Source organism: Vipera berus, assembly GCF_964194415.1.
Source record: "Vipera berus genome assembly, chromosome: 3".
In the NCBI taxonomy this organism is placed as follows: domain Eukaryota; kingdom Metazoa; phylum Chordata; class Lepidosauria; order Squamata; family Viperidae; genus Vipera; species Vipera berus.
Window position 1 is genome coordinate 202,284,290 of NC_138204.1, and position 25,694 is coordinate 202,309,983.

The 25,694-nt window shown below is 38.8% G+C and overlaps 1 protein-coding gene across 1 annotated transcript in view; it reads left to right on the forward strand.

Moving 5' to 3' along the window:
• The window catches only part of COL14A1 (collagen type XIV alpha 1 chain), a 132,785-nt gene that overhangs the window by 38,039 nt on the left and 69,052 nt on the right, over positions 1 to 25,694 (forward strand). The window contains exons 12-23 of the mRNA XM_081324276.1: positions 590 to 735; positions 3,940 to 4,069; positions 6,915 to 7,054; positions 11,012 to 11,138; positions 12,833 to 12,972; positions 14,049 to 14,181; positions 15,626 to 15,700; positions 16,412 to 16,554; positions 22,949 to 23,078; positions 23,200 to 23,322; positions 24,315 to 24,464; positions 25,531 to 25,647. Of these exons, the coding sequence (XP_081180402.1) occupies positions 590 to 735; positions 3,940 to 4,069; positions 6,915 to 7,054; positions 11,012 to 11,138; positions 12,833 to 12,972; positions 14,049 to 14,181; positions 15,626 to 15,700; positions 16,412 to 16,554; positions 22,949 to 23,078; positions 23,200 to 23,322; positions 24,315 to 24,464; positions 25,531 to 25,647 (1,554 nt within the window). The remainder of the gene's footprint in view (positions 1 to 589; positions 736 to 3,939; positions 4,070 to 6,914; positions 7,055 to 11,011; positions 11,139 to 12,832; positions 12,973 to 14,048; positions 14,182 to 15,625; positions 15,701 to 16,411; positions 16,555 to 22,948; positions 23,079 to 23,199; positions 23,323 to 24,314; positions 24,465 to 25,530; positions 25,648 to 25,694) is intronic.

Consider the following 25,694-nt stretch of genomic DNA (forward strand, 5'->3'; position numbering starts at 1 on the left):
GACTTCCAAATACAGACATATCACAATTTGGAACACAACACGCCAGATACTGCAGTTGTAGAGAACCGAAGCGTACAGCTGATTGATATTGCTGTACCAGGAGATGCCAGAGTCAAAAAAGAACGGGAAAAAATTATGAAATACCGCGACCTGGCCATCGAAACTGAGCAATTATGGATGAAACGTGTTACAGTGATACCCATTGTCATCGGGGCACTGGGAACTATGTCCAAAAACTTTGCAAAACACATCAAGAAATTGCAGCTTCCTGCAATAACTCCAGCAAAGCTACAAAAAACTGTGCTACTTCGAAAATCTTACATTTTAAGGAGATACCTGGTTGATACCTAGGATGCTGGCAGCAACCTGTGTCAACCATTAGTGCCAGTCAATTTGAGTATTCAGTTGACTGAGTTTCATGTTTAATGAATAAAAGTTATCCATCATCATCATCATCATCATCATCATCATCATCATCATCATCATCATCTTGGGTTTAAAATGGTTTGGTTGTTGCTCTTATTGGAAGCCTTCCCAGCAACTTTGAAAAAATAGGCAGTAACTCTCTTTTGTATTTTTTCCTCTGCAGTTGCATTGCCAATGGCGTCCGATTTGGAGTTGTATGATGTCTCACACAACAGTATGAAAGTAAAGTGGAATGCGGTAGCCAGTGCAACTGGCTATATGATTCTGTACGCGCCCCTCATTGATGGCTTAGCAGCAGAGGAAAAGGAGGTGAGGGAACATAGCATCAACTAGGTCTTGTGATCCTGCTTCAAGGAGAGGGCTGAGGTTCTTGAAAAAATAATGTGTAGGAACTCTCTATTTTCAGTTGAATAATTACATTCTGGCTCAGGAATTCTGGGAGTTGAAGTCCACGAGTCATAAAAGAGCCAAGGTTGCCTACCCTGGCCTAGAGGTTCCACAGTCCAACTCAATATTCTTGGTTTCAATGGAGTAAAGAACCCAACCCAACCCAACCCAACCCAACAATCTCATGTAACATAATGAGTAGTTGCTCCAGTAGTTTCCCCAGACAGTGTCTCCTCTCTCATATCAGAGTATCACCATCTGATGGAGGAGCTTGTCCAGAATTTGGGTTAACGAATAGTGACACTTGGGAAGTAACAGTGAAGAAATTAATTGGAGGGAAGCAGGAATCGTAATCAGTTGGGGATTGGTAGAAGCTGAGAACCCTTGTGGTTGGTTTAACACTGAATTAGGTGAGGCTTAGAGATTAGTGATGGATCAAAGATCAGCCTATGAGCACCATTGCAGTGTTTTCTACTCTGAATCCATGTGTCCCCATTGTTCTACATGAGGCTATGCCTTTTTGATAGCTGCTAATAACTTACAAAATGGAAGGTGCTCTATAAAAAATGGTTTATCATATCAATAGTATTCCATTGAGGAAAATGCAATTTCACTTCCCTACTAAATACTTGCTTCCCAAACCAAGTAGACAAAAAAACCTCAGGAAGTTTAATTGACTCAAAGTCAGGAAGCTATTATTTACTTATGACTTTCTTGGCAGGATATATTTTATAAAGGCTGATACAGAATTCAGAATGGACATAACAGCCAACTTCAGTGGGTTTTCCCCCTAAAGGTTTTAAGTTTTTCTAGCTGGCTCATTTCTATGAATATATACATTCAAGTCCACAACATTAAATGTGGTTTAAAAAAAGAAAAGATAAGAACTGTACTAATATTTATATTCTAAAATGCATTTTGCTGCATATCTCTTCATACCTGGACACTTTTGCCTGTGTTTTGGCCTAGTTTACCATTTTTGCAAATTATTTTTTTTAATTTAATCCATTTTTGTGCAATATGTGCATGAATTTTTATACAGAGTATTAACTAATAGAGATTTTTAAGATGTTGTCAGACTGCAGTGCATCATTCTGAGAAGTACAATTTGGAATGACAAGTGCATGTTGCTTCAAGTGTGGAATATAATACAATTGCGTGCAGAAAATTCGTCCTGCATTCCTAAGTAATATTAAATTCAGTTTTTCCTAAGGAGTGGTCAGACATTGTATTTGGTGTGAACTGGCTAAAAACTTTGCCAGCGTAAACAATGGACCTTGCTTACCTCTTGATTTCCAGTGTGAAATTATGTTCTTACTTGTTCAAGTGGGAGATTTGTTAATAGAAATTCGAAGGCATGTAGGATTCTAGAAGGGACATCAAGAAACTACTGAATATATAAACATGTTTGTTGTTTTGCAAGTTATATAGCATATATCCCTTATGGAAAATTAACCCAAATCAAAAAAAAATTCAGATCCTCGGTCAAGAGACAGATTTCAAACAAACCTAGTCAATGTACTGTTCAATATCCGAACTATCAACCAAAATGTTGGAGGTGTGGTGATGAAGATGCAACATATTTTCATGTATGGTGGACTTGTAAAAAGGTTAAGGCCTTTTGGATAAAAATTTGGTGGAATATGCAGATGATTTTCAAGCAAAGGATAAAGTTCTGTCCGCAACTCTTCTTGCTGGGAATAATTACGGATGCTACGGTTGTGGACACTAAGTTGATGTTGAATTTAATCACGGCAGCAAGACTTTTAATAGGTCAGTATTGGAAGAAAGAGGAACTGCCGACTATAGAAGAATGGACTTTAAAGGTTTCCGACCTGGCAGAGATGGCAAAGATCTCGGCTTATCTGAAAGATCACTCGCAAGAACGTTATATTATGGAATGGCGAAAATGGGTTGAGTACATCCAGAACAAATATAGGGTTAAGAAGTTTCATGTAGCATTTGAATAAGTCTTCCTTCGCTTTCTCTTTCTTTATTTCCTTTTTTTTCCTTTCTTTTTCCTTTTCTATATATATTTAATATTATTAAGATTTGTATTATCCTGTATAAGCTAGAGAGTGATAGATTTTAGAGTTTATGGTTATTAGCATATGCTTGTTTATGATTGTTTTTCTTTTCTATACCTTGTATTTAGCTCTGGGAAGTCGGGGGGGGAGGGGGGGAGGGGTAGGGAGGGATTGTAGGGAGGGAGGGAGAGGGGAGGGGGAGGGGGGGATTGTTAAAGATAAACTGTATGTTAAAACTTTTCAATAAAAAAAATGTACTGTTCAATATATTTATAAATGTCTTTGAAGAGTTAGATGTTCAACTTCATAAGAATCTACTGGCTTGCAACTACTGCGTTATACTGGATTTTCTATAATAGATGCTCTACAGAGTATAGTAAGGGTGATAAATCCAATCCTGTCTTTTTTATTTATAGATCTGGAACTTTTTTGAATCAAAAATATTAGCAGTAGTTAATAATAATAGTAAAAGTGGCATGTACAGTATTTTATCATTTAAGGGTAGCTGAGCAAATGTTATTGAGAAGATTATAAGAAAGTACAAAGAGCCTTGTGTGATTGTGGCAATCACAGTTCTACATTTCTGCCTTTGGGGCTACGTTTCAGTTGGCTGTTTTTGATATTCTAGGATTTCTCACAAATTGGACAGCTGCCCATCAATCCATTATAGGACTAATTCATGCAAATGATCCTCAGGCAGGGTGTATGAATCAATCCCTTGTTAATATCACAAATCCCAATTTTCTTACTTTGACACAAATTATTCTCTCTCCTGAAAACGTTCTTCACCTCCTACTCATATATGCTACTATTTCATCTTTTTTATTAATGAACTCATATTAAAGCACTACAGTCTCTAATCACTGTGGTGGCACAGTGGTTAGAATGCAGTATTGCAGCAGGCTCTGCCCACAGCCAGGCGTTCGATCCTGACCAGCTCAAGGATTGACTCAGTCTTCCAACCTTCTGAGGTGGTTACAATGAGGACCCAAACTGTTGAGGGCAATGTGCTGAGATTGTAAACCACCCAGAGAGTGTTGTAAAGCACTATGGAGTGATATATAAGTCTAAGTGTTGTTGTTATTGCTATTTTTTATAGATGAAAATTGGAGTGAGCTCCACACATGTTGAACTTGAGGGTCTGCTACCCAACACAGAATACACAGTCACTGTTTATGCAATGTTTGGGGAAGAAGCCAGTGATCCTCTTACAGGACAAGAAACAACATGTAAGTGGTTTTTATGTGTTTCTACTTGCCCCAGGAGTAAAGTCTGGAGACGCTTTCTGAGTCTGAAAAATAATGACTTTAAACTTTAGTAGAATACTAAACCCTAGAGGCATCATTTAAGAAAGAACATGAACAGCAAACAGGTGATGTTTGTGAAGAGCAGCTTCACTTTGTAAGGGCACAATGGCTCAGTGGTTAAAGACACTGAGCTTGTCAGCTGAAGAGCTGACAGCTCTGGTTTGAGACATGAGCACCACACAGGGGGATGAGCTCCCATTACTTGTCAGAGCAACTGCCCACCTAGCAGTTCGTTGTTGTTAGCTGCGAAGTCGTGTCTGACCCATCGCGACCCTATGGACAACGTTCCTCCAGGCCTTCCTGTCCTCTACCATCTTCTGGAGTCCATTTAAGCTCACGCCTACTGCTTCAGTGACTCCATCCAGCCACCTCATTCTCTGTCATCCCCTTCTTCTCTTGCCCTCAATCTTTCCCAGCATTAGGCTCTTCTCCATTGAGTCCTTCCTTCTCATTAGGTGGCCAAAGTATTTGAGTTTTAGCTTCAGGATCTGGCCTTCTAAAGAGCAGTCAGGGTTGATCTCCTCTAGGACTGACCGGTTTGATCACCTTGCAGTCCAAGGGACTCGCAGGAGTCTTCTCCAGCACCAGAGTTCAAAGGCCTCAATTCTTTGGCGCTCAGCCTTTTTTATGGTCCAACTTTCACTGCCATACAGTTCAAAAGCATGCAAATGTGAGCAGATAAATAGGTACCACTTTAGTGGGAAAGTAAAGGGATTCTGTGCGCCTTTGAAATATAGCCATGCTGGCCACAGGACCACAGAAATTGTCTTTAGACAACACTGGCTCCCTTGGCCGAGAAACAGAGATTAATATCGTGCCTTAGAGTCATGCATGACTGGACAGGGACTATCTTTTAGAATAGCAATCCATAGAGAGATTGTTTTGGAAAGAACATAAAGAGTAACCGTATCCTTTTAGTATGGTGCTTGTGATTTCCTTTGGCAACTTGTTAATATCTGATTATTATCATGTATAGAAAGTGACTTCAATGGACTATTCTTGCTTGGAGTTTCTAAGTGCCAACAGTAGGTTTTTTTAAAGTTTCTTGAAGTTTATTTTCCTTTAAAATATCTTTTTTGCTTCCCACCTAAAATAGATGTGATATAACATCTAGTTTAATTCCAGTGAATTTTAACTGCACCTTGTTTTTTCATCCCAGTCTTTAATATTTTAAAGTTTAATGTTAGTTTCCATATCCAAGAGTTGTTAGATTCCAGATTCTAGAATTCTCAGATGACTGAGTGGGAATTCTGGAGGTGAAGTCTAACACAAGGTGGGTACAATCTTCTCTAAAATATGGATACTCGTAGAACTCATGCTTTGCTGGGGGGAAAAACCCAGCTGCATTATCTTTTCAGTGGCTATTATTATTATTTGGCTATAATGCTACGAAGGGATTCAACCTTTCCACATTAAAACAGTTCATATTTTAAGCACACAACATGTGTTCAAATGTCAGTGCCACTTTAAAAAAATAATTTATAAGAGCTTTGGGAAACTATGTTTGAGAGTTATTTGAGTTTTTCCATATTGGCTAGGTTTTCTTTTGCTTCAAGTTGTCATGCACTCACTGTTTCCCCACACGTAGATGCATATTGGGAGAACTGAGCTGCATATTTGTCTTGTAAAGAACTGAATGAATAAATCTAATAGAAACCAAGTTTTAGTCCAGAAGCCAAAAACTGAGTTAATGTAGTTAATGCATGATGTCTGCAGACAAATTTTTCATTCTTAGATGTTTTTACCTCCAACCCTAATATGTTTTGTGACATCTGGGATAGGAGAGTTTACCTTTCAATGTTTATTAATGCAAATTGGGATATTGAACTGGATACATAATTGATCTTCATGGAAACAGAGATATTATTAGTATGGGGAAGGAGAATAGATTTTGAATGGATTTCAGCCTCCTGAAAAAATAAAATAAAAGCATGGGTAGGAAATGAGGCCCCCCCCACCTCCACCTCATTGCTATTTCATGGAAAGCAGGAGATGGGGGAATCTGGAAGGATTTGAGATAATTCAGTATAGAGGCAAATTAGGGATGGAGAAGATGATGTTGGGATATAGAGTTGTTCCAAGCAAAGTTCTTGAAATATCTAAGACGTTCTCGATGTTTCTAAGTCTGTATATCTATGTCAGCCTCTCCTCAGGCTGTCTTTCTAGATGTGTTACTATGTAGTTCTTAGAATTCCCCACCAGTAGCAGAATTTAAAATTCTGAATCTTAGAGATCAGTGCATCTGGAAGGTACTTTTGGATGCCAAAAGCAGATACACTGCAGGGTAAGCAAGAGTATAACACAGGGTTAAAAAAAAGAGTATCACAACAGACGCTGTATTTCATAAATTCTATTTGCACAAAAAGCAAAAACGTTCAGCTTCCACTACTAGAATATTGTAGGAGACTGGAATTCTAAGACTGGAATTATTATTTTTCCCCCAATGGATTCTGCTGAGCCTAATTCATTCTAATTTCAACAGGTTAGCTGTAAAGGGGCTTCAGGTTGCTGTAAAGTCTAGCTAGCATATTTACACAAGTGACAAACCATATAACTCAAGCCACACATATGGCAAAATCCCACCAGTATCCATACAGTGTGTGAACTTTGTTGGGTGAGGGTTCTGCAGGGAACGTGACCAGATTTTGTATCAAACACATAGTGTTGCATGAATATTAATGTCACCTGGAAGCCTTATATCACAATAGGTCAACTGACCGAAAAACAAAGATATTATTTATAATATGGATTCATTTCCATTTTGAAGTGCCTTTAAGTCCACCACGAAATTTGAAGTTTTCAAATGTGGATCACAGCTCAGCCAAAATAACGTGGGATCCAGCTTCCCCAAAAGTCAAAGGATATCGCATTATGTACGTTAAGACAGATGGGACCGAAACCAGTGAGGTAAGCAGATTTTTAAAAGAATAAACAGGAAGAACTGAAAAACATAACTATGATGAGAAACTAATATATTTTTCTCAGTCTGCCAATAACTCATAAAACGGCCATTAGATTAACCTCTTTGATTGAAAACAGTTTTCAAAATGTGGTCCATCTCAAAAATGTAAAAAATCATTTGTAGCTCCCTTGACAAAGTCCCTTTGTAAATGCATTATTTTTGTTATATTTTGTATAGGTCATTTTGGAAAAAAAAAATCCTTTCATTCTTTAACTATTAAAGCTGTTCCTTTCCTACCTCTTATCTTTCATATTCCCTTATCAAGTAGTGGTACAATTAAGCAATTTTCTGCTCTGGAATCATCCACCTTGTAGGATGTGAGCTGCTTGTCTTTAAGTAGTTTGCACAGATGGAGTGTTCTCAGAATTGATAGCAGTGAAGACTGTCTTGGGCAGTGTTGTTTAACCTTGGCAACCTAAGGATGTGTGGGCTTCAAATCCCAGAATTCCCCAGCCAGCCTTGCGCTCCATCCTTTGCACTCCATCCAGGCAAGCTCCCCATTCCAAATTGATATAGATCTACATCTTTTTCAATAAGCATTTCTTTATAATCCTTGGCACACATCCCTCCATTCCCTGCTTATCTGGCTCTCCTTCCCCTGGCAAGAAATTGGTTGAGGCTTTCCAGAATTTCAACATGACACAGCTTGTAAAGAATCTTTGTTGCTGCAACAGGATGGAAGAAGTTTGCAGCCCCTGTTTTAGACCCTTGTGGCTTTAAACTCGATGCCTTTTCCTCTGGCCCTTTCCACAGTGTAACAAGAGGCCCACTTTATGCTGCTGGTGCTTTGTATTAGGTATGAGTTGTTTATTGACAGTTTCAGCATTTCTGTCTTGGGAAATTCTAGCTTTTTAATATATATATATATATATATATATATATATATATATATATATATATATATATATATATATATATATATATATATATATATATATATATATATATATATATATATATATATATATATATATATATATATATATATATATATATATATATATATATATATATATATATATATATATATATATATATATATATATATATATATATATATATATATATATATATATATATATATATATATATATATATGGACCTTTGGTCATTCGGGTTTTTCCCCGCGTAGAAATGAAGGTGTAGGCGCGACGTTTCGATGGAATCCCATCCGTCATCATCAGGCTGGTGGCTTCTGGTGGGATTCCGTCGAAACGTCGCGCCTACACCTTCATTTCTACGCGGGGAAAAAACCCGAATGACCAAAGGTCCACATACAGACACCCGCGAAAACCTCAGAAAACATATATATATATATATATATATATATATATATATATATATATATATATATATATATTCGGGTACCATGCTTCTCCCAGAAGAAGGAAGCTAAAGCCACCAGCCTGAGGATGACGGATGGGATTCCGTCGAAACGTTGCTCCTACACCTTCAATTCTACGCGGGAAAAACCCCGAATGACCAAAGATCCATATATATGTATATATGTATATGTATATATATATATATATATATATATATATATATATATATATATATATATATATATATATATATATATATATATATATATATATATATATATATATATATATATATATATATATATATATATATATATATATATATATATATATATATATATATATACATGTATATATATATATATATATATTTCTAGCTCTCAACCTATCTTCACCTCCAGTAACTGAAACAGCTGATTGTCCCAGTCTACACGAAACAGGAAATTTAACTAGAGAATCTTGAGTTGTAAGCTTGGGGCCATTGAACCAGGAGAATTAAGATCTCCATCTGGCCTGTCCAGAATATTATAAATATTCCAAAGATTTTACCCTAGAGAAATAACCAATGTATATATTTTTTCCAGAATCCCCTCTTTTTGCAGCCACTTTTTTCCTCCCATCAGCTAAACCTGATAGGTAGGATAACCTTTTTTTTTTAAAAGAAAATTGAGGAACAGCTGTTTGGCTCATAAACAGATATATTCCTTTGGGGCGCTTTTAAAACAAAACAAAAATAACAAACATATGTCCTGAGATTGTTCTGTTTATTCACTTGCACCCCCCCCCCCACCCAGTTCATTGGGCTGACTGACGGTGTCTGACATCATGGTCCTGTTTGTACAACTGGGCCAAGAGTGATTGTATCACACTGATAACATTGCCCACTCAATTACCGGTAACTTCAGAGCTAATCCACACTTTCAGGTTGCCCTGATGAAGAGGATGAGCCACCAATCAGTTTGGGAGTAGTGGATGATGTCATATCTTCGCCCATCCCATGGCTGTTGGGAAGGCAACCTCCATCTGAGTTTCATCAGAAATAGTGTGTTTCCTCTTGGCTGGCATAAACAGGGCAATCCAGTTCACCTGTGGCATTTCATGCTTTCTTTAAAAAACATCCCCAATTCCAATTAGCTGGTTTGTATGCTGGGGGTAGGGATGCCCACCATCTGGATCTCTGCCTTCTCATGCCTATCTTATACTGAGCTGCTGGACTGCCTGCTATGAAAGAGGACATTTGGGGAGGGGGATAGGCTTAATGTGAAATAATGAGTGGCTTCGTGGCCTAGAAAAGACACTTGCCTCCCACTTGGAAGGTTGAAAGTTCGATCCTGAGTAGCGGGCAGACGTTTCTTTCCCAGGGTGCACAGAAAAAAAAAGAAAACAAACATCTGCTGTGAACTCTGAGTAGGGATCAGGAAGGGCATCCAGCCTGTAAATGCTTGCGTGTTCAGCAGAGTCATTTCTTTCTCTCTTTTCTTTTTTTGGATGGAATTGACAAGTTCAGCCCAGTTTGTCCTTCTAGCAGTGGGGTCCACTGGAATGCCAACACATGCAACATGGTGGGCAGATTGTCACAATCCAAGCCGTAATGTAATTATGATGGTTGCAGTGCACCCCAGGGTTGTGTGATCACCTTTAGCAGCCTTTTGATGAGCAAAGTCCATGGGGAAGCCAGATTCACTTAATGACCATGTTACTAACTTAACAGCTGCAGTGATTCCTTTAATAACTGTGGCAAGAAAAGCCACTAAAGGGGGCAAAACTCACTTAACAACTGTCATGCTGAGCAAGAGGTTGTGGTCATAAATTGAGGACTACCCAGAGTGATTTAGATAATACTCTACTTCCAACTATCCCTGGATGAGGAGTCTGTTGGGATGTGCCCGCTTTTCTCTGCCCCTCCTTTCCATCTAGCTAAAGGGGAACAGATTGTTTCCTTTCTGAAAGATGGGGAATTTGCCAAGACACTGATTGAGGCAGCCTGGGGTCTAATCTGGGATTCCTTTTTCAATTGTGAAGATGTCGCTGGCTCACGAATTAGACCAAGTCTCTTTTCTATCTTATTTATTTATTTATGTTATTAAACTTATATACCGCCCTTCTCCCGTAGGACTCAGGGCGGTTCACAAGGTTTTTTAAAACAATGCAACAAGTTACAAAAATTAAAAACAATTAAAATAATTATACTAACCTTGAAATATAACACAATTACAATTAAAAATACAATTTAAAACCCCAATTAATACTCTCAGTCTAGGCCAGAAAGCTCAAAGAGCCAGGTCTTCAGGTCCCGGCGGAATGAGCGAAGGTCAGGGGCAGTCCTAAGCTCTGCAGGCAGCTGATTCCAAAGAGCCGGCGCACCCACAGAGAAGGCCCTCCCCCTGGGTATTGTCCGCCGGCAATCTCTTACCGGTGGTACCCTGAGGAGACCCTCCCTGTGGGAGCGCACAGGACGAAGGGAGCTTGATGCCGCCAGCAGGTGTTCCCTATCTTGAGGTAGATATGGATTTTCTATCCTAGTGCAGATACGGATTTGTAACCACTTTTCCCATTCCTCTTGCTTCCGTAATGCAGGAAGAAGTTGATCAAGTATCAGCCCACACTTTGAAGAGCTTGACATCTCTTACAGAATATACTGTCGCCGTTTTCTCCCTCTATAGTGAGGGTCAGTCTGAGCCACTCACGGGCAGCTTTACCACAAGTAAGTCTTGCTGCATGTCTACAGAGATTCTCAATCGTACAGCTCATGGTTCTCCTACAGGTGGTTTTCCAAAGGCAAGCTGGACTTTTTGTTTTGTTTTTATTCTCCTTGAAAACATTTTACTTCTCATCCAAGAAGCTTCTTCAGTTCTGACTGACTAGTGGAGAATGGAAGGATTTGTATTCTTTGCAGCAGGGCTTTTTTTCTCATAGAACACTCAGAACAGAGTTCCGGCACCTTTTTTGGATGGAACCTTGTAGGGTAGGCAAGGCAGGTTGTATAACATGTGTGAGTTCCGGCACCTTTTTGTTTTACAAAAAAAGCACTGCTTTGCAGTCATCTGGTCATTAGCACTCCGAAAGTTGGTCATTAGTTCACTGAGAATCGTTGAGACCACTTGGGAATTTATCTGTGTCCTCTGAGTCACCTGAATTAGAGTGCCTTCTTGGGACTGCTAATTCTCGCTGCATTTTTGGAAACAATCCTAGCCATAGTCCCAATATCCTTCTACTCTTTTGGAAGGAACAATTTTATTCATATCTTCTTAAGAAAAGGAGTTTATAGCTCCCATTTTATACACTCAAACAGCTGGGAAATGTTACATTATCGAAAACAAATGCAAATGAAAGCATGATCTAATATTTTGGTTAAAGTTGGGTTGCTACGAGAAGAAGGAGAAATTTGAATACAGGATGCTTGAAATCAAGTAATGTTTTGCCAGTTCTCTGAACAAACTGTGTAGATGCAACCAACAACTCACATGTTCTTTAAGTAGATACTACTTTCTGATTGCAGAGGCTTTTTTTTTAAAGAAAAAACGTAATTTGATTACTCATTAGAACTTTCAAGCATTCCAAGGAAGAAATAAAAAAGTCAATCAATGGGATTTTCCCATCCTCTGCTGCATTTCTTTCAGAAAAAAGGGGAAAACTGCAAATATTCCAACAAAAGAGAATATATATAGTTCAGAGTTGAACTGTGGTGTTGTTAGTGCTTTCTCTGCCTCAGTGTTTGCTTGTAGACATTTCATCCCCCTACTAGAACTCCACAGATACCTTAAATATTAATAATGCAGAACACACACACACATATATATATATTGCTACAAAAGACTCATAGTACTTCAGCCACTGCATAATCCTTTAATATAAATTAGCAATTTTTATTAATACACAAACTACATTATTGTACTGGGTCACTGATTACTTCAAAATCAGTGAGATCACTGAAAATTAATTTATTCTAAAAAAAATAAAACGACTGGCCCAGGGTCATGTGATCACCTTTTGTAACCTTCCCAGCTGTCTTTTGACAAGCAAAGTCAACCGGGGAAGCCAGCTTTGCTTAACAACAGTGCGATTCAGTTAACAGTTACAGTGATTCATTTAACAACTGGGGCAAAATAGGGCAAAGCTCACAAGTGTCTTGCTGAGCAACAGAAATTTTGACTCAGTTGTGCTCGTAAGTTGAGGACTACCTTTAAAAGGTCATTATTTCGTGAACTTTGTTTTCAGTAAAGTAGTCTATGCAGTTGTAACTGACCTATCAGTTAAAATCCATTTCTACTTTTAAAAATTCTGTAGAAAGTTTAATGCTTCAGTTAATATTCCATAGAGTTGGAAGCACCCTCAGAGATCATATTTAGGAAATATGAGACACCTTTGGAATCCTTCTGTCTTCTCTTTATCTTGCAGAGAAAGTTCCATCACCTGAATTTTTGGAAATTAATGAAGTATCTACTGAAAGTTTAACAGTAAGCTGGAAGCCGCCATCCTCTGATGTGGCTCTTTACCGTCTAGCATGGATCCCATTGGCTGGTGAAGAGGCTGATGAGGTAATGATGGTCTTGGCCCTTCTCACCTGCTCTTTGTTATATAGCAAGCTGAGCTGCTGATGACGGACTATGTTGTGTGCATTTTGAGGAGCAGAGTCTCAGTAGATGGGGTGATGAAATAGATGAGTACATTTGTGAAAAGCATGCAAGATATGGATTGTCCACATATTTATTTATTTGTATCCTCTCTTTATTATTTTTACAAATAACTCAAGGTGGCAAATATACTGTATTCAACACACTTTCCTATTTTTCCCATAACAACAGCCCTGTGAGGTCAGTTGGGCTGAGAGAGAATGACAGGCCGAAAGGTACGTAGCTGGCTTTCATGCCTAAGGCAGGACTAGAACTCAGCATCTCCTTGTGATTGGACCAAAGTTACCCAGCTGGTTTTCATGACTAAGGTGGGACTAGAATTCACAGTCTCCTGCTTTGTAGTTTGGTGTCTCAACAACTAGACCAAACTAGCTCTCTTTTGCTCTGTTCTATTCAAAAACTCATCTGCCTGGATCCTGATGAAGCCAAAGCAGTGCCAAGAGAAATTCTTTTAAGAAAATGCCTCAAGGAATATTTGCACAAGTATTTGCACCTTCTCCCTAGGTATAGTTGCCCCCTACTTTGTTGCTTTTTTCAAAAGGCCCTAAAAATATGACTGTCAGTGGGCCTCGGGACTATGACCGGAAATGGAGCTGATCAAGTGACTGATTTGATTCTGCTGTTGCTGCTATGGGGTTATGGTGTGTGGATAGGGTTTTTTAAAATGGATTTTTATTATATGGCAATTTTTAAAAAAATGTCATAAGTCCCTGGAGTCGCCGATGTGTGAGTTGGGCGGCTGTATAAATGTGTTTAATAAATAAGAACCCATTTAGGGGGTCAGTGACTAAAGGAACTAAATGAAGAATGAGCATGCTTAATGGATATTCAATGCAGATCAATTAGTTCATTAAGAGATGTGATGAAGAACATTTATCAATGTTTCTTTTAATGTGGAGAATGAGTTAGGTATCTCGGCAGGTTCCAAAAGAAGTCTGATTCACCTCTGCTTTCTAAATCTCGCATTCTATCTGTTTCAGATCATCTTAAGTGGAGATGTGGACACCTATGAGATCGAAGGCTTGTTACCCAATATGGAATATGAGGTGTCTTTGATGGCCCTCTTTGATGATGAAAGTGAAAGTGATGTTGTTGCTGTACTTGGGACCACACGTAAGATGGGAAATACTATAGTTATCATTCCTATATATGTCTCAGTATATACTTTACTTTAAAAAGTTGAGAAGTATCTAATATATATAATTTTTATAGGATTAGGGATAGGGTTAGGGTTAGGGTTAGGTTTGGGGGTAGGGCAGGGGTAGGCAACCTTGGCTCTTTTATGACTCGTGGACTTCAACTCCCAGAATTCCTGAGCCAACCACACTGGCTCAGGAATTCTGGGAGTTGAAGTCCACAAGTCATAAAAGAGCCAAGGTTGCCTACCCCTGGGTTAGGGTTAAAACATTCTTAATATTTAGCAAACAGCATGTTGTCTGGGTTCATGTATTTAAAAACAACGAATAATAATTAATTTCTGTATTATCATAAACAATATGTTAGTTAATCGCTCAATAGTCTTCTTCTTACTAGTATATATTCAATGTTACATAGTACATATCACGTTCCTTTCTAACTCGTTCCTCTAGCCATTGATAAAAATTATCCCATGTTCTAAAGTACGCTGAGTCTTCTTTCTCTTTTATCTTTAATGTCAATCTGTCCATTTCTGCACAATCTAGAATTTTCTTAATTAGTTCTTCTTCCGTTGGTAGGTTTTCATTTTTCCAATATTGGGCAAATACGATTCTTATTGCAGTTAATACATGTAAAATTAAGTATATACAATCTTTCTCATAGTTTGCTCCTATTATTCCTAACAGAAACTATTCTGGCTTAAAATCTATATGTTTTTTAGTCATTTTCTCCAACCATATATGTATTTTTGACCAAAATCTTTTAGCTTTAGGGCATGTTCACCAGATATGATAATGTACCTTGTTTTTGTTTGCATTTCCAACACTTGTTTGACATATTTTTAAACATTTTCGCTAATCTCACCGGTGTCAAATGCCATCTGTAAAACTTTTTGTATAAGTTTTCTTTATACGCCACTGCTTTCATTAATTTAGCATTTCTTTCCCATAAACTTTGCCAGTTTTCTAGTTCTATATTATGTCCACTGACGTTCATATCTCCTGATGTACAGAACACTGTCTTATGCTCATTTGGTTATTGAAATGTAGTCTACTTTGTCTGAAGGGATGGTTCATGGCTGACTGGGGAATTCTGGGTGTTGAAGTCCACCTACGTATCTTCAAGGGGCCAAGGTTGAGAAACACTAGTCTAGAGTGACATTCATCTTGGAAACAACTCAACCCTCCCCTCCTAATATAGAGTAATATTGATATAGGTCCATCTAGAGTTCTTTCTTTTAAAACTCTGCCGGTTAATCCAGATTTTGCTTTAATTTCCGTTCAACCTTGCTTTATCTTCTCCAGTCACAATGTTCTGCATCAGAGTGCCATACAGATAAACCTATACAGGAAACATATAGTAGCTGTGGTTAGCATGAAATTCTGTCTGAAAACATGCTTGTCTGTTGCTTTTTCCCCAGTTGAAATACTGACTACTGAAGTAACTACCATAACTATAGCAAGTACTACTACTACTCCTCAGCCTACAACAGCAGGTACAAAATATATATTTTAAAATGAACACATAGGTAATTCAAGAGGTAATTAGTTAACATTACTCAGAGCAAGGGGTTATGATAACTCAGTGGTTAAAGATGCTGAATTTGTTGGCTGGGAAGCTGACAGCCCAGGTTTGAGTCCTGAGTGCCGTGTGATGGGGTGAGCTCCCATTACCTGCCCCAGTTCCTGCCCCACTAGCAGTTCGAAAGCATGCAAATGCTAATAGATGAATAGGTACCACTTTAGTGGGAATATAACAGCATTCTATGTCCCTTGGCATATAGTCATGCTGGCCACATGATCATGGAATATGTCTTTGGATAATGCTGGTTCCCTCGGCTAAGAAATGGAGATGAGCAGGGGTCTTCAAACTTGGCCCTTTTATGACTTGTGGACTTCAGCTCCCAGAATTCCTCAGCCAGCATGCCTGGCTGAGGAATTCTGGGAGCTGAGGTCCACAAGTCATAAAAGGGCCAAGTTTGAAGACCCCTGCCTTAGAGTCAGACATGAGTGGACAGGGGAAACCTTTCTCTTTACCTTTACTCAGAGCAAAGATGCATGTTTTTGTATTCTTTAGAACGATTGTGTTTTGCAATTTGTTGTAAAACAGCTAACTGGCACGGGGAAGAAATGTTAGTACTCTTTTATATCTAGACTGGATGCTTCAAACGATTTAAAGCTGTTTGACATGTTTGTTGTTCTTGCAGTCATTCGGACAGGAATAAAAAATCTCATGGTTGAAGATGAAACTACCTCAAGTTTAAAAGTCAAATGGGACATTACAGACCTCAGTGTTTCACAGTTCAGGGTGACCTATCTGAAGGCTGACAGTGGTCATGGGGAGGAAACGGTAAGGATGATGGTCTGAGGGAGAATTGGTTTGAAAGCTCAGCTTGGACTTTAAAGAATTTTTCATAACTTGGAATCAAAGGGAACATTCTCCACTTGATAAGTATCAGTTGCCTACATATTGTAAGCCTCCTTCTGCTAGTATTATTTACCTATCTATATAAAATGATATATCCAGTCAATATCCAATGCATTTTGCAATTTCATAAGCCAAAAACTAACTAGGGCCCTGGGCTTACAATGTCAAATCAACAGGAAGGAATATATAGTTAGTCCTCAATTTACAACCATAATTGGGATCAGAATTTTCATTGCTAAGTGAGGTGGTTGTTAATTGAATTACACCTGCTTTTACAATCTTTTTTGCTATGGGTAATTGAGCAAATGACTGCAGCTTTCTAAATGAACTCAGCAATCATTAAGTGAATCTGGATTCCTCCATTGACTTTGCTTGTTGGAAGCTAGCTGGGAAAGTCACAAAGGAGAATCATGTGACCCTAGGATGCTGCAACCATCGTAAATGCATGCTAGTTGCCAAGTGCTCAAATTTTGATCCCGTGGCTGTAGGGATGCTACAATGGTCATAGGTGGGAAGACCATTCATAAGTCACTTTTTTCAGTGCCTTCAAACAGCTGCTAAACAAATGGTTGTACTATTTGAAAAAGGGGACCTTTTGAAATAAAGAAAGTGGAGACCAAGGACCAAGCTGAAAGATTTCATTTTGTGCCATGACTCCTTATGACATTTATTTATTGAACATACTTCCTACTTTTAATGCTTACAATTAAGCTGAAAGAGGTTTCGATTTATTTTTCAGTGCAGAAATGTTGCTTTGACAAATACCAAAAGGCTGGCAAGAAAAGTTGAGGACTTTTCTTCTGCTAGATTCCTAATTGGACAATGGATGGGGTATTGTGCCATTTATGGGACGTAAAGTTCAACAACCCCCTTTTTCTTCTTGCAAGCAGGAGGGGTGGGATTCTCCATTCAAATAGAGAGCACGGTGGGTGAACACTTACTGCGCCGCCCATCGTAGACCTCACCCAATTTGCATCTCCATCACGGCTCTTCAAAAGAAAAATCTTGCACTTGTGGCCCACTTGAAGATGAGTGGGCTTCAACTCCCAGAATTCCCAATTTGCAGCCCCATCGTGACCAAGGTTGCCAGTAATAAATGTGATTGCATAACATTATGCCTACTAATTCTGGGTTGTTTAGGGGTGAGGATTAAGGGGCTAAACCCATTAATCTTAAGAAGAGATCTGAAAAAAAAAAGAGGGACTTGTTTTGAAACAGGGACAGCGAGAATAGAAAAAATGTGAGTGGCTTAGAGGAGAAATCATTATGAAGGAAGAGTCTGGACTGCTTTCATCTGTTGATTTAATACTTTGTAAATGGTTGCTATCCACCTTGAGAATCTCTCTGATGGAGACATGAAATAAATAGATGAAAGCATTTCAGGCAGCTGGGCACGAGAATGCTGGAAGGAAATTACAATGAGAAACAAGGACTCAAAGATTTACAGATACTATGGACCATAAAATGATTTGAATTCTGGCCAAGCTGTTGATTCAATCTTCTCAGCATGTCGTTTCTGTCTTGCAGCAGCTTTACTGGTCCCTCGCTTATTTTCTGGACACAGTTCAAAAAGGTTACATAGATGAAGCCCTCTTATAACTATTTGAAAGAAGCATTGTCTCATCAGAACCTGCCCAGTTTTACCATCTGGGAGAGAGGTCTATTTCTCCACCTCCATTATCCGATGCCAACAAGAAGATTTGAATTTTGTTAGTGGCTGTTTCAAATCTTTGGATTTTGGGGGCATAGGAGACAGGTTAAAGTCAAGTCAAATCTCCTTTAGGATCAAGGTTGCTCCCTGGTAATCTGGAAGTAACAATTTCATTTTCATGGCAACAGTATGAAAATGATTTTACCAGTGCCTTTTTGTAGGATATTGTTGTTGTTGTTATTAACTATTCATTCTAGTCCATAACTTTATCATTTGTCCTGGAGGTTTCCCATCCAAGTGGTAACCCGCCCTAGCCAGCTTATTTTATCGGCCAACCCAGCCACTAACTGCTGAGAAGTTAAACAAACCAGATCCTTTAATATTAACCTCCCATCAGAAATAACTTGTCTTCTGATGTGGTTTTAACTGGTTGAGTCTATTTTTAGTGGACATGTATGCTTGAATGAAAACTGTGTTATCTGTATTATTAGTAACCTCTTGCAGCTTAATTCTAAGAATTAAAGGTAGGAAGTGTGTTCAATAAATAAATGACAAAAGGAGTTGTTAAGTCGTGGGCTCTGGAGAGCAGGAATGATGACACGAGGCTGAGTACAGGAAAACTCATTCTTTTATTCTTATTTATTTTATTTATTTATTAATGGGGCTTATATCCCGCCCTATCTCCCGAAGGACTCAGGGCGGCTAACAGCAATAATATACAATAAATACAGAAATTAAGATAAAATTAAAATTAAAGGCCTCTGTACAATAAATTAAAATTAAAAATTTAATAAATTAAAAATTAGAGTTAAAAATTGTAAACATAATTAAAATAAAAATTAAACATAATTAAATCCCTGTCAGTCCAGGTCAGCCAGTTGAAAAAGGAGTGTTTTGAGGCCGCGGCGAAAGGACTGGAGATCTGGGGCCATCTGAAGCTCAGGGGGGAGCTGGTTCCACAGGGCTGGCGCTCTTGCTGGAACTGTACTGGAGCTTGGGCCGCAACCAGCCACAATATATAGTCTAGCCTTTAGGTGGCAGCCAATAGGTTTGAACCCACGCTTGCCACCTGGGGCTGACCAATTGCAGGACCAGAGACGGCCTGTCTGGGTTGCTGGAGAGGCGTTAGCTCCTCCAGCAATGCACATGGTGTAACACCACAAGCCCAATACATAACAGGAGTCATTGCACAAAGTGATTTTTTCTCTCCTCCCTCTGAATATCAGGATAATTTCATAGACCCATTTTCATTACAGTCTCCTTTCTCCTCAGCATAATTACTTGTGAATGGGGGAGGGATGTGTTATATTCATTGGCCAGAAGATAAGAAACTTGTGGAAATAAGTGGAGAGGCTGGATGTGCAAATAGTTGTTAACATCTCTGTTGAAAATCGTGAAAGCCTTTGAAAGTTAGACATTTCTTTGGAATAGCTACTTTTCTTGGTGACTTTTCACCCATTTTGCAACGGCTAAAGAGGATTTCTTTAGTTTCTCTTCCCTTCCCTTTTTGCTTGCCCTCTCACCAACCAGCTTTCTGACTTTCTCTTTCCTTCTCTTCATGCACAGCTACTACTTCTATTTTCCTTTCTACATCCTTCCTATTTTCTTCTTCCATTTTGTGTTTTTGTTGGTTAAAGGAAGAGGAACATTTTGTGGGTGCATGCTTATGAGTTTCTTTGTATAAGAGCGGTTTGGGTATGCTATGAGAGAGAATGATTTTATATGAATGATTTTATATTAATTGCTGTGGTGGTGCAGTGGTTAGAGTGGTTAGAGTGCAGTATTGCAGGCTACGGTAATTCTGCTGACCCACAAAATGTTCCTTTAACCAACAAAAACACAAAATGGAAGAAGAAATAGGAAGGGTTCAATCCTCACGGGCTCAAAGTTGACTCAGCCTTCTATCCTTTTGAATCAGTAAAATAAGGACCCAGATTGTTGGGTGCAATATACGACTCTGTAAACCCACACCATGAAGTGGTATATCAATTAAGTGCTATGGCTAAGTGCTATTGTTATATGTGCAGTGGAGAATCAATTGGTTTTAAAAATTGCTATAAAGATAGTACTTGACTTATGACCCCAATAAGTCCTAAGCAGTGTTGGGATTCAGCCGGTTCGCTCCAGTTCGGCAGAACCGGTAGCTAATTTTTTGTTGCCCAGGCTCAGAATGGACTTCTGGAAGCGGCATCCACATAGAGAACCAGTTGTTTACACATATGAATCTCACCACTGGTTCTAAGTCATTGTAGTCATAAGTTGAGGCACCACATGACCAGGTCCAACTTTTTGTAACTTTTTTTTGGCGTTTTTAAAGCAAATCTCCTGGTTTTAAATCTGAATCCACTCTCCCAAATGGGCATTCAAACAATTGTCTCGCAAATATACACATGGACTGAGTATGTGACCTGGATCACATACAGGCAATGCTTGACTCACTCTCTCTCTAGCCTCTGTTCCTTTGACTAATAGTACTGAAAACTGATGGTCCGATTTTTCATTTTCCTGAGGCAAGAAGCATATGAAAAATAATAGCAGAAATCCAAGCTTAACAGATTTTAAAATGAGAAGAACTCCCCCTCTTGGTCTGCCATCCAAACATAGGGGAAATATGAAGCCCATCATCCACTATTGGCATAATTTTGCTGTCATGTTGTGAACCTTGATCTTGTCCAAAGTGTTAAATGCCACATTTACAACTGGGCACAAAAAATTGCCAACCGCTTTCTAGATTCAGGTCCAAAGCAAGAAGTACATCAGCGCCTAAGACACATGGAAAGTGCTGGCTGAATTTTGTCTCGTTGTTGATTTTTAAGCCACCCTTTGACAGGAGGAGGGGGGTTAAGGAATATCACATGTGACTGTGAAAGAAAGAAACATAAAGTAAAGTGCGAGTCAGAATTTTATTATGTGGGTTAACTGAGACCATTTGTGCAAATGATTGGTAGCGTGGAATGTGATCACAGTAATAATAATAATAATAATAATAATAATAATAATAATAATAATAATAATAATAATAATAATAATAATAATAATAATAATTATTATTATTATTATTATTATTATTATTATTATTATTATTATTATTATTATTATTATTATTATTTTATTTATATACCGCCCTTCTCCCGAAGGACTCAGGGCGGTGAACAGGGCAGATATATAAAAAATACAAAAATACAAAAGTTAAAAGAAAATTAAACATATGCCCAGCTAAAAACAATAAATACAGATATTAAAAATGAGATAAAAACCCAACCCATCCCCCTTCAGGCCAGGCCGGCTTGTTCAAATAAGAATGTCTTCAGATCGCGACGGAAGGAGCGAAGGTCGGGCGCCATCCGGAGCTCAACCGGCAACCGATTCCATAGCTCCGGGGCGCCCACAGAGAAGGACCTCCCCCTGGGGGCCACCAATCGACATTCTCTGATCGGTGGCACCCTGAGGAGGCCCTCTCTGTGGGAGCGCACAGGGCGGAGGGAAGTTGATGCCGGCAGCAGGTGCTCCCTAAGGTACTCCGGACCCATGCCATGTAGGGCCTTAAACACCATTACCAGTACCTTGAATCTCACCTGGAAGACAACTGGTAACCAATGCAGCTCACGGAGCAGAGGTGTAACATGGGAGTATCGGGAGACTCCCAACACAACTCTCGCGGCTGCATTCTGTACCAGTTGGAGCCTCCGAGTGGTCCTCAAGGGCAGCCCCATGTAGAGAGCATTGCAGTAGTCCAGACGAGAGGTCACGAGCGCGTGAGTGACCGTACATAAAGCATCCCGGTCTAGATAGGGCCGCAACTGGCGCACCAGGCGAACCTGGGCAAAGGCCCCCCTAGTCACAGCTACTATATGGTCTTCCAGAGTGAGCCGTGAATCTAGAAGGACTCCCAAGTTGCAAGCCCTATCTACGGGGGGTAATAGTTCACCCCCCATGGAAAGAGATGGGATGTTCTGAATATCCCGGGATGCCGGTATGCACAGCCACTCAGTCTTGTTGGGGTTGAGTTGAAGTCTGTTCCTCCCCATCCAGACCCAGTAAAAGCCAAAACTGCTCAGCCTCTTAACATTTTAGCAGAGTTTGGCAAAGCTCAGTGTTTCAAAAAGTTGAATCTGTATTCATCCACAGATTATCCAGTTCTGCTCTTTACATAGAAAACTGACACGTTTCAGCTGACCTAGCAAGAAGATAATCTGTGTTGGTGGAGGCCCTAATTCAATGTTTCTCAACCTTGGCAACTTTAAAGACATCAACTCCCAAAATTCTTCAGCCAGCAAACTTCTAGTTAACTTTTTCAGTAATGCATTGTTTCATATATGAAGTTTTCTTAAGAATGCTAACACCACAAATGGGGGAAAATATATGCATCCTTGTATCTGAAAATCTCCTAAATCTTTACCTAGGTAAATTTTTCTAGGTAAAATCTTAATTATCTCATTATCCAGATGAGATGGGCGACAGATAAATCTAATAAATACATAAATAAAATTTATAAGTTATGGCATATCAGGTTCAGAAAAACTCACATATGACAAAACACAGAGGTGTGTGCAGGAACACAAAAGTTATTTTATCTCTGCACTTTTTTTTCCTATTACAGTCAAGCCTGCAAGTCATCCTACGATGCAGTTGTAATATTTGTTTTTAATGTTTCCTTCCATCCAGGTTACAGTCCCCGCAAGGCAAAACAATGTGCTTCTTCAGCCTTTGCTCTCAGACACGGAATATAAAATTATGGTCACCCCAATCTATGCTGACGGAGAAGGAGTCAGTTTGTCAGCTCCAGGAAAAACTCGTGAGTACAAAGTTGTAAAGGCTCAAATAAAAGCAACTGCTTGTATTTAATTAAGCTATTTCTTTGAGATGTTTTGAGAAAAAAATAAATAAATTACGATATGCTTTTTTCTTCCCCTTAGTGCCTCTTTCTCCTCCACAAAATCTGAAAGTCTCTGATGAATGGTATAATCGATTAAGGATTAGCTGGGATGCGCCTGGATCCCCCACAATGGGGTATAGGATTGTATATAAACCTGTGAATAGTGAGTTTTTAAAATATTTGCCTGTCTGCTTCATTTATACTTTGTGTAAATCATGTTCCTTCCTAATTCTCACCCAATTATTCTTCTCTACACAGATAAGATACAGTATACATTTTCTTCTTGTAATGGGGGAATAAGCTGCCGGAATAAGGGATTTTTGAGGGTGTAGGAAGACAATTGAAAGGGAAAAATAATAATGTATTAAACTTGCTATTCTCAGTGATTCTGGCAACTCACAACAACCCCAGAAATTACAGTAAAATAAATAAAAAATAAAAAATGGCAAGTGTAATGAAGCAAGCATCTGCCTCTCCCTCAACAAAGGCTAAGGGGAAGGAGTCAGCTTTTCACAGCTCGCCTAAACGAAGAAATACTTAAGAAATGTTTCTCTTTCCCCCCCTGAACTTCAGAGGTTAGAGCCTGTAAAACAAACAAATGATCTGTGAATAAATATGAAAGAGCCAGTTCGTTGTAATGGTTAAAGTGCTAACCTAGAAACAAGGAGACTGTGAGTTCTAGTACTGCCTTATGCATGAAAGCTGGCTGAGTGGGTCAATCACCAGGAGCCTGTGAGTTCTAGTTCTGCCTTATACGTGAAAGCTGGCTGGATTATTTTGGGATAAACGCCAGGAGATTGTGAGTTCTAGTTCTGCCTTAGGCAGGGAAGCCAGCTAGGTGATCTTGGGCCAGTCATTTTTTCTTAGCCCAATATTTTGTGGAAAAATATTACATACATACATACATAAATACATATATACATACATACATACATACATACATACATACATACATACATAATTAATTACATTTATATATCAGATTTCTTTATTGTGTCATTATAGGCCTCTTGCTAGGTATTCTTGCTTTCAAATTAAGGATCACTTTTGTGGATCAAAAAGTAATAATGAAGCTTCCCAGCATCTTTAACCTAAACGCAGTTTTATGATGGGGGGGGGACTATGTTCATCAAATCCCTCTCTTGTTTCTTTCAGTTTCTGGACCAGCACTTGAAACCTTTGTGGGCGATGATGTCAACACTATCCTTATCTTGAATTTACTTAGTGGAACAGAGTATAACGTTAAAGTATTTGCTTCTTACCCAACTGGATTTAGTGAAGCCTTAACAGCTGTTGCCAAAACATGTAAGAACCTTGGGTTGGTTTTTTTTTAATCCTTTTTTTCCATTGGATCATCTTTCACTGATTACTTTAGCATTTGCCTTAGTAAGGAGTCATAATATGCGTATGGCACAAAGAATGAGAGTCTGCTGGATATTTTTCATTTGGAACAGAAAGTGGAAGATCACCTTTTAAAAATCAGATCCATTTTAATACACTTCTTTCTGTTTACTAAGATGTGGTCAGTTCCATTCTTTGGAATAGTTTTGAAAACCTGTAGCATTATGGGCATTTGAAACCTGGCAAATGTTAACCCCCTTTTCCTAACTTTCCTAGTTAAGCATGTTGTGCAAACACAAATCTCTAAATTGTGATCAGCGAAGAGTCCACAATCTATCAAGAGAAGAGTAACGAGACTAAAGTATGATTCTGGGATTTCTTTCTCCAAAATCCTTGAAGGGCTTCAGATGTTATGCCTCAACACCCCCTTCTCGTGTCTCCTTCTGTTTCCCATTCTTGGTGCTTGGATGAAAATTTCTTCTGCAGTCTGATGAAAGAGAAAGTATGTTTTTGTAGTGTATTTCAGAGGAACACAAAATGTTCATGAAATTCTCATAGCTTGAGTCTGATGTTTGGGTGACTAGGTGACCAAGAGGTGTGTGGAGTTATTCTTTACAGCCTCTAGCAATCCAAAACATTCCAGGTTTCCCACAATTCAGAAAGGAGGGCATTTCTCCTGCAGATTCTTTCAGATGTGGACAAAAAGGCAGTCTTTGGAATGATGGAAAGATGTGTAATATGAAACCCCACCGCTATCTCCAACCATCAGCTATGGTCAATGCATCATTGATGCAATGTAATAGAAAAACAAAATCTTCTTTCACTCCAGAGGTGGAAGACTTTTCAGAAACTGCAAGGCAGATTTGGGCATAATATTAAAAAGTTCACCTCTGGCTTATAAAAGGAATTCCATTAAGCATGAACTGTGGTTCCCCTGACATCCAAATCATGACAAAATTTGCCTTTTTCCTGTCTGATGGAATTGATAAAAAACCCATAAATAACATTGTATTTGTATATTTCTTTGCAGTGCGTTTGAGTGTGACAAACTTGGGAGCTTATCAAACCCAAATGACAAGCTTGTGTGCCCAATGGCAACCCCATAGACACGCTACTGCTTACAGAATTGTAATAGAATCTCTTACTGGTAAGTCAATATCTCATGCTTATGTTGCTCAATTATTAAGGAGCTCC